The sequence below is a fragment of the Diceros bicornis genome, chromosome 16 (assembly GCF_020826845.1).
Source record: "Diceros bicornis minor isolate mBicDic1 chromosome 16, mDicBic1.mat.cur, whole genome shotgun sequence".
Taxonomy (NCBI): Eukaryota; Metazoa; Chordata; class Mammalia; order Perissodactyla; family Rhinocerotidae; genus Diceros; species Diceros bicornis.
In genome coordinates this window covers 41,948,691-41,963,377 of record NC_080755.1, presented here as the reverse complement: position 1 = coordinate 41,963,377, position 14,687 = coordinate 41,948,691, and the positions used below count along the sequence as shown (strand labels likewise).

The following is a 14,687-nucleotide window of genomic DNA, read 5'->3' as shown; positions in this document are numbered from 1 at the left end:
TTTATCAGTTTTGGAAAATTCTCAGCCATTATTGGTTTATACATTGTTTCTGTCCTATTCTGTCTTTCTTCTCCTCTGGGACCTCTGTTATACTTCTGCTCATGTTCTCATTGTGTCCCATCTGCCTGTTAGCCTGTTTTTTTTTTTTTTTTAATTTTACAGTCTTTTTTTCTCTCTAACCTTCAGTAGAATATTTTCTATTAACCTGTCTTTAGTCTACTGATCTTTTCTTCTGTTGTTTCTCAGTTGCTATTAAACCCATCTATTGAGATGTTTAAAATAAAACGTTAATTTTAGAATAGCTTTAGATTTACAGAAAAGTTGCAAAGCTATGTATAAGGAGTTTCCGTATAACCCTCATCGGCATCTTCTCCTGTTGTCAACATCTTACATTAATATGGTACATTTGTCACAACTAAGGAATCAACATTGGTATATTACTGTTAACTAAACTTGCCACTTTATTCAGATTTCACTGTTTTTCTCCTAATGTCCTTTTTCTGTTTCAGGAATGTGTCCAGGATACCACATTACATTTAGTCATCATGTCTCCTTAGCCTCCTGTGGTCTGCAACAGTTTCTCAGATTTTCCTCATTTTTGAGGACTTTTAGAGTTTTCAGAAGTACTGGTAGGATATTTTCCAGAATGAGTTCGTTTGATGTTTTTCTCATCATTTGGATTGGGGTTATGGGTTTGTAGGAAGAAGACCACAGTGGTGAACTGCTGTTCTCAACACATCATATCAGGAGTACATGCTGTTAACATGAGTTATCACTGATGGTGTTGACCTCGATTATTTGGCCAGTGTTGTGTTTGTAAAATTCCTCCACTACATAGTTGCATCCCCCTGTCATCGTTGCCTTCATTTTTGAAGGAGAATTTTTCTGGATATAGAATTCTTGGTTTATATTTTTTTCTTTCATCCCTTTGAATATATCATTCCGTTGCCTTCCAGTCTCCTTTTTTTCAGATGGTGAGTCTGTGGTTAACTGTATTGTTGTTCCCCTGTAAATGATGAGTCGTTTTTTCTAGCTACTTTCAAGATTTTCTTTTTGCCTTTAAAATTGTTTTAAATTTATTTTTTATTCTATTTGAGGTTTGTTGATATTCTTGGATGTGTAGATTGTTTTTCTAATCTATTTTGGAAAGTTAGTGGCCATTATTTTTGTTAGGCTTTTTATATTCATCTTTATTACTTTTTCCCTGAATGCACACTTGAGGTTTTCTGGATTAGAGACAGATTTCTTATTAAATACCCCAGAGTAGAGAGTAAGTGCATCAGTCCTCCCTTGTCCTAGTTCTTACCTGCTAGGACAGTGCCGTGAGAACCAGATCACTTGTTTTATCTGAGTAGGCAGACATCCTGTAGGTAAGAGATGAGGAAAAAAGATTTTCCCTGCTTGTAAAGGGGAAAGAGTTAGCTGTGCCCCTCATCTCTCAAAAGGATCTCCTCTTTACTTCAGCTCTTTGGTATGTAAATGAAATCTCTTCAGGAGCCAGATACACTTCCTTCTCCTTTTCTTGGCTTTTTAGACCTAGAGATGTCTCCAAGTTCTGGGACCTCATTCCTTCTTGAAATATAAATACTTAGGAAGATAATACTCTAGTCTCTCCTGCACTTTTGGAATCAGCCTAGGTACTTATCCTGCCATGTGACTGCTTGACTTTTGGTGAGATAAGAGAAATTTTAAACACCTGGCTATGGTTCTGAACCTTATGGTATGTGAAATAGTTCTAGGAGAAGTGAAAGCAAACTTTCTTTTACTTTATAGCATTATCTGTTTCCCTGACCTGGGATGTGAGGGCTTTTTTTTTTTTTTTAACAGGAACACTGAGAACTACAGGGAGATTTTATTTCCCACAACTTTTTCAGATATTTTTTCTGCCCTTTTCTCTCTTTCCTGTCCTTCTGGATCTGCTATTACTATTTCTGGGTTTTCCTTAGTCCTGGGGTATAGCCGTTAGTCACGGGATGTGGTTATGACTGCTCAGACATGGCCCTTCAGAGATGTCCATGGAAAGTCCTAGGCAGTAACCAAGTCCCTCTAATTTGGTGGGAGTTAGCTTCAGCTTTAAATTCTGGCTCCTCAGCACCAGGCAGCTGCTAACATGTGTTCACGCTGTTTTAGCTCTCCATTTGCTGTTTCCGTTGGGTTCCACGGATTCTTTTTCTGTTTGTGCACGGTGTAGGAGTCAGTCGAGCATGACAGACAACTTCTCTGTCTACAAACTTCTTTAATGTCGTTTCCCTCAAAACTCTGTAGGTGTTGTTCAGTTCTTTTTTGGCATCTAGCATTAAGCTGAGAGGAAGGCTGAGATCTTAATTTTTTTTCTTTTTTCACATTGTTCATAAGACTTTTCCCTTTAACCATTGTGATTAAATGTTTCTCATTATACATTTTTCTTTATCTTTTGCCTGTAATTTGATGAGATCTTTTTATTGGTTTACTGAGGTCTTTTTCAATTCCGAAGTTTTCTTTAGTTATGACTTTGATTTTACCTGTGTTTGGTTTCTTCTCTCTCAACTTAGGATCACCTGTAATGTTCAGGTAGGATCTCTGTTCTTTGCCTTCTGTATCTGCTTTTTCTTCATCTCTGTTCTTTTCTTGTAGCTCTTCCTTTATATCTTTGATTCAATGTTTTATACATGACAGTTCTTTTCTTTCAAGATTCTAGTTGTTATTGCATTTTTAGTTTATTTTTCATCAATTCTTGTTTTTCCTAGATGTCAAACTGCTCTCTTTTCATTATACCCCTTTTTCCCATTGGTTTTCTGTTCCTTTTTAAAAAAATGGATGATTGATTTTCCTGTCTTCCACCGATGATGCTTGTGTACCAGAATTCTTTTGCCAGTATTGATTCAGCTCTTCCGCTGAGGTTTCAGCATAACCTATTGCTTATTCCGTTGTTACTGTTATTGTTGTTTTCTTACTCATTCATTAAACCAGCAAGTATTCACTGAGCACCTACTATATTACAGGCTCCGTTCTATAAACTGGAGGCATAACTGCAAAAAAGACTGACCTAGGTCCCTGACCTCATGGGCCTCAGTGGGAGAAGGCAGACAATGAATTAATATACATATTTTATACGATGATGACTTCAGAAAAATAAAGCAGGGTAAGGGCATAGAGAGTACCGTGAAGGCACATTGTGTGCTACCAGAGGGAGTGTGTTTATTAACCTTGTTTATTGTGTGGATACTGTAGGTGCTTGTTGAATCTGCTGTTATTTTGGCAGGCTGATACCGTTTTCTAAGCTAATTTCTAGAACCCAAGAATGTTTTATTTTGTGCAGGTTTTGCTTAGTTTACATGGGCCCTTCCCTTATACTTACTCCTTGGCTTTGGAGTGTGAAACGTTGAACATATGGATCAACATTTTTTCTACCTCTACCCTCCAGCATACGTTGCTCTGTGTTTGGCTTATTTACCTCTTCCCAGTTGTTTTCTGGGAGTTGTAGCCTCAGAGTTGGTACAGAGTTACTGGGTGGGAGGGTTAATCTAAGTTTTCTGGGTGTAGTAGGCAGCGAGAGGGGGCCTTTTTCCTCAAAGGTACTTTCAGGCAGTTAGGCTTGTAATGGTCCATTGATTACCAAATAGTTTTTATATCAGTTCTGTAAACCTTGTAGTTAGTGAAAGTGTTTTCTATTTTGGGGAGGAGAAGGACCGTCTATCCTGAATCACCATTTTTGTGAGCATTTTATGTTTTCATGGGTATTTTATTTTTAATTCTCTATTTTTGAAATTTTTACCCTCATACAAAAGCAGACAGAATAATACAATGAACTCCTATTTGCTGATCTCCCAGTTACAATTATTTTCAACTTGTTTCATCTTGTTTCATCTGTATCTCTCACCCATTTATTGAAGTATGACATATATACAGAAAAGTGTACAAGTAAAAAGTATATACAAAACAAACAAAAGCATTTCCTCACATATTAATTTGACACAAATCTCAGACATTGTATCAGTTCATCCATAAATATTTTAGTATGTATCTCATAATAAGGATTTGTTAAAGGGAAAAATACCATTATCTTACTAAAAACAATTTTTAACATCATAAAATGTCCACTGAGTGTTCAAATTTCTAATTGTCTGTTTGAATCAGGAGCCAAAAAAGTCCACACATTATTATTGGTTGATATGGCTTTATGTCTTCTTTTCATAGCTAGGTTCTTCCTGCATTTCTCTCTCTCTCCTTTTTCTCCTCTCAATTTATTTATTGAGGAAAGTGGGTAGTAGTTTCCCACAATGTAGATTTTGTTGATTGCATCCCCATGGATTATTAACCTGTCTCTGTCCTCTATATTTTCTGTATATTGGTTATTGGATTTTGGGGCTCATGGGTATTTTAGTGAGATATTGGGAAGGTTGTTTCAGGGGCTGGAAGCAAATCCAACCTCTCACCCCAGATGGAAATCCTCTTTATAATACCCTTTCTGAGTGTTACCCAGATTTTGGTTGAACTCTTGTAGAGATGAGGAATTCCCTTCTTTACACAAAAGCTACTTCAGTTAATAGATTGCTACAGGTTCAAGCTCTGAGTCAAATGAGTTAGTTTTCTATTTCTTAAGTACTGTTATTATCTTAATTTTACAGATGAGGAAACTGAGGCACGGGGAGGTTAAGTTGGCAGATGTCACACTGCACCCAGTGGTGGAGCTGGGATTTGAACCTAGTCAGATTCTGTAGTCTAGTTCCGTTATGCTTTTCTGCCTTCCTGTCAGATATCCCCTGTTCCTTTTTTTTTTTTTTTAATATTTATTTATTTATTTTTTTGTGAGGAAGATCAGCCCTGAGCTAACATCCATGCTAATCCTCCTCTTTTTGCTGAGGAAGCCCGGCTCTGAGTTAACATCTATTGCCAATCCTCCTCCTTTTCTTTCCCCCCCAAAGCCCCAGTAGATAGTTGTGTGTCGTAGTTGCACTTCCTGGTTGCTGTATGTGGGACGCGGCCTCAGCATGGCCGGCGAAGTGGTGCGTAGGTGCACGCCCGGGATCCGAACCCGGGCCGCCAGTAGCGGAGCGCGCACGCTTAATCGCTAAGCCACGGGGCCGGCCCCTCCGCTGTTCCTACTCTGGCTCCTGAAGCTTATTCAACTTCAACATAGCATTTGATTTTTACCAATTAACTTTGATCCTGTTCAGTTCCATTGAGGTGTTTGGAGTATTGAGTCTACCATTGGGTATTGTTGTTTAAACATCATTGAGCATACTTAATTTTATTAATTTATTGCCCCATCTGCATCTTATCCAAGAGTACTGTGAAAACTTAACTATCTTAGAACGTCAGCTCCATTAAGACAGAGAATTCTGTTTATAAATATCTCCTTAGTACCTGAAACAGTGCTGGGTACATATAAGTAGCTCAGTAAATACATGATGAATGAATGAATGAATGAATGAATGAAAAAGGTACCCAAACCTTTAATTACATAAATCTAGTAGCTGGTTGCTCTTTCCAATAACACAGGTGTTTTTTTTTTTTTTTTTTTTTTTTTTTTTTGTTTTTGTTTTTTTTTGTGAGGAGATCAGCCCTGAGCTAACATCCGCCAATTCTCCTCTTTTTTTGCTGAGGAAGACGGCCCTGGGCTAACATCTGTGCCTATCTTCCTCCACTTTATATGGGACGCCGCCACAGCATGGCTTACCAAGCAGTGCGTCGGTGCGCGCCCGGGATCCGAACCAGCGAACCCCGGGCCGCCGCAGCGGAGCGCGCGCACTTAACCGCTTGCGCCACCGGGCTGGCCCCCACAGGTTTTGTTTTTTTAAAAATAGCTAACCATTTATAAATTCAAACAATTACTTATAATATCATTCAGTAATAAAGGAGCTGTTGATTGAACACAGATTGTGAAGTTGGGATTCTGAATTATGGCTGTAGTCATATCATCCTCAGCTCTTTGTTTCAGTTTTTTCTTTTGATTTATAATAGCTAGATAATATTAATAATATTAATCCAAGCGAAACTCTAACAATATCTGATATCTAATTGCATATCTATTCTTGATTATAAAAGCTGGACCAAACCTACCCTAACTTACGGCACGTGTTCCACCTTGCTTCTCCCAGTGCCTTCTCCAACCAGCAGCAGTGGGCATCAGCTGGGAGACTGTTGCAGAACCTCAGGGCACACTTCACACATGGGGAATCAGAATTTACACTTGAATAAGAAGGCCTTGTGATTTAAAGCCACGTTAAACTTTGAGAAGCACTGTCAACTTCAGGAGGTGTAAGGTGGACCCCGGATTCTGCATCTCCAACAAGCTCCCAGATAATGCTGATGCCACCAGTCCATGAACCACACTTGGAATAGCAAGGTGCTACAACATTTTATCACAATGGGCAAGTTATGCAGTTACTTGCACTGACTCTCAGGCTATAACAAGAACACATACCCAGCAGGTAGACCTGAGTTCACTTGATAGTTATTGAGCACAGAGCAGGTATGCTGTAATGCTGGACTTAACTGCCATGTACAGTTTTTAGAAGTATTTATGTGCAGACTTGGATTTAAAAAAAAATTCTGGAGAACTCCATCTTTCTAAATCTGACACATTTTCAAGAAGTTCAAATATATGCGTAAAGATGGCAGCAAAAGCATCATTCTCAGATCTGTATGAAAATGAATTCTTCTGGCAGCACATGCCAGTGTGTTTGTGTGTGTGCGTTTCCGGTTTTCAAAATAGAGTCCAAAGGCCTGAGAACCAGGACAGCCACTGTTGAAAGTCCCAGTCCAAGGGCAGGAGAAGACCCATGTTTCAGCTGAAGCAGTCAGTCAGGCAGAGAGAGAATGTAACCTTTCTCTGACTTTGTTCTATTCAGGCCCTCAGTGGGTTGGATGATGCCCACCACTTTGGGGAAGCATATCTGCTTTACTCAGTCCACCAATTAAAATGCAGAAACACCCTCACAGACACACCCAGAAATAACATTTAACCAGATATCTGGGCATCCTGTGGCCCATTCAAGTTGACACACAAAATTGACCAGCACATGTCTTGCTGTGCAGCCCAATAGAACTTTTATAGTTTGATTAATTCTAATTCCTTGATCGTAGGGGTTGGTATAGCATAGCAATTTAGAGCCAAGGATTTGAGCCAGTAAATGAGGATGTGTCCTTAGGCAAGTAACAACCTAGATGTGAGGATCTGTAAAATGGACATAATATTGATACTTATCCCATAGGTGGTTTTGAGGATTAAATGAGGTAATGTGGGTAAAGCACTTAGTGTATATTGTTTAATGTATATTAGCTGTTGTTTCTTTTTCAGGTGAGAAAACTGAGGTTGGAGAAGTAAAGTAATTTGTCTGAGGTTCAATATCCTGTTAATTATAGACTTGGATCTGGAAACCAGATTTTCTGATTCTCATTACACTGTCCTCTCAATTTTTTAGGCTGGATTTGCTGAAATGCCCACCTTTTAAACTTGATTTTTTTTTTTTTAAAGCAAGTTCTTTAAAGTTTTGTCTGATCAAATAGCTTCCCCATGGCCATATTGCTTTCTTTATGTGTCTGTTTCTTTTTCATTAGGATGATTTGTGATTATCTGAACAGAGTTTTACCTTTAAAGTTTATTATATTGTATATATTGGGGATATAGATGATCAATTTTTCAGGATTTTTTTTGTTTTTGTTTTGGTGAGGAAGATTTGCCCTGAGCTAACATCTATGCCAGTCTTCCACTGTTTTGGTATGTGGGTTGCCAGCACAGCATGGCCGCTGATGAGTGGTATAGGTCTGCGCCTGGGAACTGAACCCAGTCTGCCAAAGCAGAGTGTCCCGAACTTACTACTAGGCCATGGCTCTGGCCCCAGTTTTTCAGTTTTTTTAACATCTTCTTTTCTAAAGAGAAAGATGTGTGTGTGTAAATTGAGCATATATATTAACTATTGTATCTTTCCTTTAAAATTTTGGATTCTGAGATGAGATGGTTACTGCTTCCTACTGTTTCTGTCATTTTCATTTTGCAAAGAATTTTTTGTTCAGAATTAAGACCAAACAGCAGTTTCTCTCATTGCTTATTTCCCTAATTAGATATGAAGTTAACAATAAAGTTTGTCCATGAACAACTTCAATTTGACATTTGGTTTTATAAATGTTATAATATGTTCACTTGGACTTCAGTTCTTAACTTTAACTTTTTAAAACCTTTTCTTCTCTTACAGTTGAAAACAATCCTCGAACAAGAAACCTTGGTGCACTAATTAAGGTCTTCATTTCTAGAACGAAAGAACTAAAACTTTCAGCAGAATGTCAGAAGTAAGCTGGCTGATTAAATCACATTTTCTTTTTAGCAATATGAGTATTTTTCATTTGTTGGTAGAAATAGATTATGATCTTTTGAAAGCTAGAAAGGAATTATTCTCATTAAGAGAAAAAAGTAAAAGGTTTTAATCTACTAAGTCGTTGAGATGAGATTATAAATTCTAGAAGCTATTTGATTTCAGTATTTCAGACAATCTTTAGAAATATATTTTTAAAGAAGATTAATAATGATATAATTATTATTTAAAAAGGTAGTTTTTTGCCATGATCACTGCTGGTCATATGTAGTTTAAATAATGACTTAGTTTGAGTATTATTTCATTCCATATCTGTTTCCTTTATTTCTTTCGTATTAGAAGAAAGAAAGTTCAGATTAAATATTATAGTTTTATATTACATGCAATGGAAGGTTAACCTGTTATGCACTCAAGCATTTTTTAAAACCATTTTTAGATGGCAATCTCTTAAAAGATTGTTCATTGCCCTGCTTTCAAATAAATTATATTGGATCCAAATAAAAATTTTCTTGTTGAGTTCATGGTTATTAATACAAATAGCAAGTATTATACTGTGCTGCTGGTGGTATCCCATTTAAAATTTTAGTTGTATATTTGCATATATTCTCTTTATGTTACTATAATTTTTTTGAATTTTTAGCTTTCTTTTTTTTTTTTTTTTTAATTGATGTTTTAATGGTTTCTAACATTGTGAAATTTTGGGTTGTACATTTTTGTTTGTCCATCACCCCATATATGACTCCCTTCACCCCTTGTGCCCACCCCCCACCCCCGCTGCCCGGGTAACCACAGTCCAGTTTTCTCTGTCCATGTGTTGGTTTATATTCCACATATGAGTGAGATCATACAGTGTTTGTCTTTCTCTTTCTGGCTTATTTCACTTAACATAATACGCTCCAGGCCCATCCATGTTGTTGCAAATGGGACGATTTTGTCTTTTTTTATGGCCGAGTAGTATTCCATTGTATATATATATGAATTTTTAGCTTTCTTTTTCGTTGAATTGCCTGTGTGTGGGACAACTATAAAGTTAAGAACAAAGAGCAGTCGTGCCTAAAGGAAAATATTTTTATTAAGTTGGCTCACTAAGTAAAATACACAGAATGAAATATGAAGTAAACTGTAATAGAGATCACTGGTCCAGTGTAATAAATCGTGAGCCATTAAAAGATGTGGACATTGTTCTACTATTACAAACAGAATGGGCAAAATGATTGAGAAATCATGAAGAAATCGTGGACTAGAAATAAACTGATCATGCTCCTGATTAAGTACTGATTCTTGTTTGATTTTGGTCTTTCCTTTCTAGCCACATCTTCATTTGGCAGACACACAATGCTTTGTTTATTATTTGCTGTTTGCTGAAAGTGTTCATCTGTGAGATGTCAGAGGAGGAATTACAACTTCATTTCACTTACGAAGAAAAATCTCCTGGCACTTATGGTAAGTATTGCCTTTGAAGATGTTCTGGGGATACCATGTGTAACATATAAGGGTAAAATGGGAGGAATAAAAGTATAATTTTGAAAATTCCATTTTTATTCTCATAATTTTCATTTTTAAATGACCTGACACGGTTATTCTTTCTTCTCCTCTATTAATTTGAATGAGCCAAGACTCTCAAATTTGTTTTTTAATAAGGAAGCCAGTAGGATTGAGGCTTTTATTTACTTTGACTACCATGCATATGGAAAATAAAAGTAAAAATTACAAGTATTTCTTTCAGAAAACAGAGATGTCAATTTAAATATCATTACTAGGGCAATACGTTATTAAGAGAGACAACCAATCAGAATTACAAATTTTATAAATGTTAAAGGTTACTTTCATAGGACATAACAACAGTCTCTGATTCTGGGTGTCTTTGGGACTACTTGATCAGAAATAACATTTTCAAGGACAGTTTATGATGCTGAAGTATGTCTTCCTTTTCTGAAGATACAGGGAAAGGTATCATTTTCTCTTGATATTGCAGAGATTTTTTTGCCAGTAGTTAGAAGGGCCTGTAGTTTTCAAGATCAACTGCTGCTGTTTCATTTTTTAGCATTAAAACTTACAATCTGGAAAGTAAAAGGACAGAATGGGATTATTAACAAATGAAATATGGGGAAGGCAGTATTTTGTGTCTACCCTTCACGCCATCTTCTCTCTTTCTGAGGGCAGAGGCAGTGTTGTTCCTGAGGTTCCTGGGTTCGTTTTCCAGAACACATCACTGTCCTTCTCAGGCATTTTTGCCCACCGAGAGCTTTATACATTGATTTTGAGATTTAAGAGATGAATATGTTTAATTTACTATTTTGATAATCAGCCTTCTGTATTTGTTAAATATATACTGATGTTTAAACAGTTAATGCTTTTAATCAGAATTGTGTCTTACGTGTGTTAGGCTTTGTTTTTGTGGTACCAACAATGCCAAAACAGTCCTACCTGGTGAGTTGCATACCTTTCCATTAGGTTCTAGCAGCAAGAATGGAGTGAGTGTGTATCCCCATGGGGCCAGAGAGCATAGTCCAACCAGCACCTGCAAACCCAACACTTTGTTTTGCATTACGTCATAAAAAATTATGCATATATTGTACTTTAACATGGTATCATTTTTATTTTAATAGAAAATTATTTTTCATTATTTACCATTGAGTAAATTGATGCACTTCAGAGATATACTTTATTTTGGGGCCAAATATTCTCCCAGAATACCCTTTGTATCTGCACTCCCCGCTCATATCCAGGCTTGAGCAGCGCAGTTTTGTTGTACATCCTAGGAAACCTGAAGTAAGGGCAGTGTAAAAATGACACTTTTTCAACCATGAGCCACGTTATCAAGATGGTTGTCTCACTGAAAGGGCCATCTGTGAGCTTTGATGATTGGTGGTTCTATCCATGTACTGACAGACTGTCTTTTTTTGTGTGTGTGTGAGGAAGATCAGCCCTGCGCTAACATCCGATGCCAATCCTCCCCTTTTTATTTCTTGAGGAAGATTGGCCCTGGGCTAACATCTGTGCCCATCTTCCTCTACTTTATATGGGACACCGCCACAGCATGGCTTGACAAGTGGTGCGTCGGTGTGCACCTGGGATCCGAACCTGCGAACCCCTGGCCGCCGCAGCGGAGCGTGCGCACTTAACCACCTGCGCCACCGGGCCGGCCCCAGACTGTCCTTTTTTTTATACAGAGTTAGCAATTCAGGATTTTATACATGATCTTTTGTTTTCTTCTTTTCATTTACAATTGAGCCTACTGTTGGTCCACCAGCTTAAGTCCACTGAATATCTTTTTAAGGTTAAAGACTTGCTGTTTTTGGCATATGTAATTATTTTCATTTTAGTCTTACGTGTTGTTAGTTCGAGTTGTCTACTTATTAGTAGTAGCTTTTTACATTTTCTACCAATGTCTTTTTATAATTTATAAAAGTTTGATAAAAGTAAATGATTGCACAGATAGTATTGAATAGGAAAAAATGGAACCTCACTATGCAGTTGCTGAAAACGTCCATTTATCAGCTAATATATGAATATCTGAAGTAGGTGTGTGAAAGACTGGTCAGAGATAGATAATATACAGTAGTACAAGTTGTTTGAAGGTTGAATTGACAAAAGTAGTGGACCATCTCTAAACAATTGAGCAAAGTCAGCTGAGACATAACAGCATGAAGAAATTTTTTATTTCCATTCATTGTAATACTGCTGTGATCAGATGGATATTGCTGGCATATTCAGTGAAGCTCTCTTTATGAAGGTAATGTGACTCTCAGTGAGCTCTCAGTTTGTAATAGAAATCCATGAGGATTTCATATTTGAACGCTTCCCGTAGGCTATGTATGATGTGGTAGTAGACTGTTTGCTAGAGAGAATTGGTATCATTATGCAAGGGTAGCTCTTTCCACTCTTCCGTACCTTTGAGAATAGTCAGGGGACAAAGCCAGCCCTAGGCAAAACTATGAAGTACTACAAAATTGTTTCCATTTTCCCTTTGCCTTCAATGTGAGGTTTCCTTTCCGCTGTCTTGGTATTATGCCCCGTTTTTGCCAAGGTAAGAACTGATATTTATTTTACATTTCGTATCTCATAAATCCAATATTTTAAGTCCTTAGGGGTCTAAATTTGTTGTTTGTTTCTGCAAACACTTCTGGTGGCTCGTCTCCTTATGTATTTGATGATGTTGATTGCAAGCTTTTGTTTGTTTGATCTTAATGTGAGGCCCCAAATAAGGGAGGGGTTTGCATTTGCTTCTGAAGGGATCCAGGGCCTGTACCTTGAGGCCTCCTTCAAAGGTTCTTGGCTTAATGTGGCATCTCAGGTTCAGCTTCCCTGTGGCAAGCCAGCGGCCAAGGCTGAAGACCTGGTCTCGCAGTGGCAGGCTTCGTGTTGGCATTCATCCTCAGGGTCACCCTACGCTTGGAGTTAGCTCACTGCTCCAGCGTTTTACTCTGGATCCAAGCTGCAGTTTGTTCGCTTGTGGTCCGTCTTGTTCGTACTGGGGTCCTTGGAGATTTCCTTTACTTTCCAGAAGCCCATCAATGTATTCAAAGTGTATTCTAGCCAAGACTGGTTGTCTTGTACAGGAGGGCTCTTTGGAGTAACTACTCCACTGTTCTGCTGCCAGAGGAAGGCAATTACGGTTTTTTTACAAGTATTTTTTAATTTTTTAAATGAAGGAAGAAGCCTTTGGAGATTGAGAGACTAAAGATAGAAGCAAAAAAAGGGAAAAAAAGAAAAAGCTGAAAGGAAGGTCCGGGGAGGTAGGAGGCACTAGGATCAAGAGCACAGAGAGGGTGTATAGGTTTTCTTTGGAAGCGCGTACCACCTCTGCCCCTGAGTGGGCAGCTTGTTGACACTGAGAGGAAGGGGAGGCAGGTCATCTGCCGAGAGCTGGGGAGAGCAAGACGTGGGTCTAAGGAGCATGCCAACCAGTTAGCACAGCTGTGTGGAGAGTGGAAAAGAGACTAGGGACATGTCTAGTCCAGGTAAGAGGCTGGCTTAACTACATTTCCTTGGCATAAAATAGTTCAATATAAATTTATTTTAAAAATTTATTTATTTTGTAGGACTTGCTCTCAAGCATAGTGGATTGAACATACATGTTTATTTTTGCTTTCTCCTGAAACCCCAACAAAATATCAGTAAAGGGACTTGTGAAAGTCATGAATTTGGGCTGGCCTGGTGGCCTAGTGGTTAAGTTCAGCATCTTTTGCCTTGGCGGCCCGGTTCCGTTCCCGGATGTGGACCTACACCACTCATCTGTTGGTGGCCATGCTGTGGCGATGGCCCACATACAAAATAGAGGAAGATTGGCAACAGATACTGGCTCAGGGTGAATCTTTCTCAGCAAAAAAAAAAAAAAAAAAAAAGTCATGAATTTATTAGGTTAAAGAGGAGGAAGGAGGGACACAATGTTAATAACATTTTGCAAGTTGGAAAATTGAGTAATGATGCACTTAACTGATCAGTGACAGCTGAAAGCTAAATGCCTCCAGGGTTGGAGGACTCCAGAAAAAAGCCAATGCTTGCCACAGAAACCTGGAAAGGCTCAGGAAATGGAAGTGCCAGGTGTCTCTGAAGGCAGACAACCTGAAGGATCGATTGAAGGAGAGAGTGAGACACCCAGATCTCTCCCCTGCCGTGCACAGTCATGAGACCACCTCCTCCCCAGTTTAATACTAGAATCTGTTCTCTGTAGAGGCTGAAACAAGAGGGCCTCCCACATGAGCGGTGCAGGGGTGGTGTACTGAGAACAGGGCTAAGAGAAAAGGCTACAAATGGAAGACTGAGGCATCTTAACTTGGCTTCTAGAGTGCTGGCCCCGGAGTTTTACCCACTCCGCTCCTTTTCCCACCAGAAGATTAGTGGATACTCTTCTGGAGAAAATGAACCAAAAAACAGGGGAAAGACTTAGAGAGACTGACATTTGGGTGTCTGTCAGTGAAACAGCTCGGACCCTGCAGCGGGAACTGCTTGTTGCAGGCTCTGCCTGTGCACGCAGAGCTTCCATCAGCATTTGCCTCCCTCTGGTAAATGGAGAGCCAAGGATCCCAAACAGTTGAAAAAGCTTCCAATTTGTGAGAGATCAAAACAAAGAGAAGAAAAAAGTGGTATGAGATAGGAAATTTGTGGAAATTTAAAAAAAAATCCATAAGCATACCTCTCTAACACAACCAGTTCTCCTTTCCATTCCCCTCTGGCTTAAAACCTTTTTGAAACTCTTTGGAATTACCTTCAAGATCCATGGTGTATTCGTTTTACTAAACGCAGCGGAGGTAGATCTAGCTGTGACCTTTCCCATGGCTGAGGTGTTTTGCCTCCCATGGCAGCAGGGTTTCCCTGCTCGAGCTGGTCGCTAGGGCCTGGGGCTGCTATAGCTCAAGAGGTAAACCTGAAATGGTGCAGTGGGTGGGT

The 14,687-nt window shown here is 38.7% G+C and overlaps 1 protein-coding gene across 2 annotated transcripts in view; it reads left to right on the top strand.

Annotated features, from left to right (window-relative positions):
* Positions 1-14,687, top strand: part of DYM (dymeclin) — a 375,345-nt gene that overhangs the window by 52,466 nt on the left and 308,192 nt on the right. For both annotated transcript variants that reach the window (XM_058557075.1, XM_058557076.1), the window contains 2 exons: positions 8,178-8,271; positions 9,604-9,737. In XM_058557075.1, coding sequence (XP_058413058.1) covers positions 8,178-8,271; positions 9,604-9,737 — 228 coding nt within the window. The remainder of the gene's footprint in view (positions 1-8,177; positions 8,272-9,603; positions 9,738-14,687) is intronic.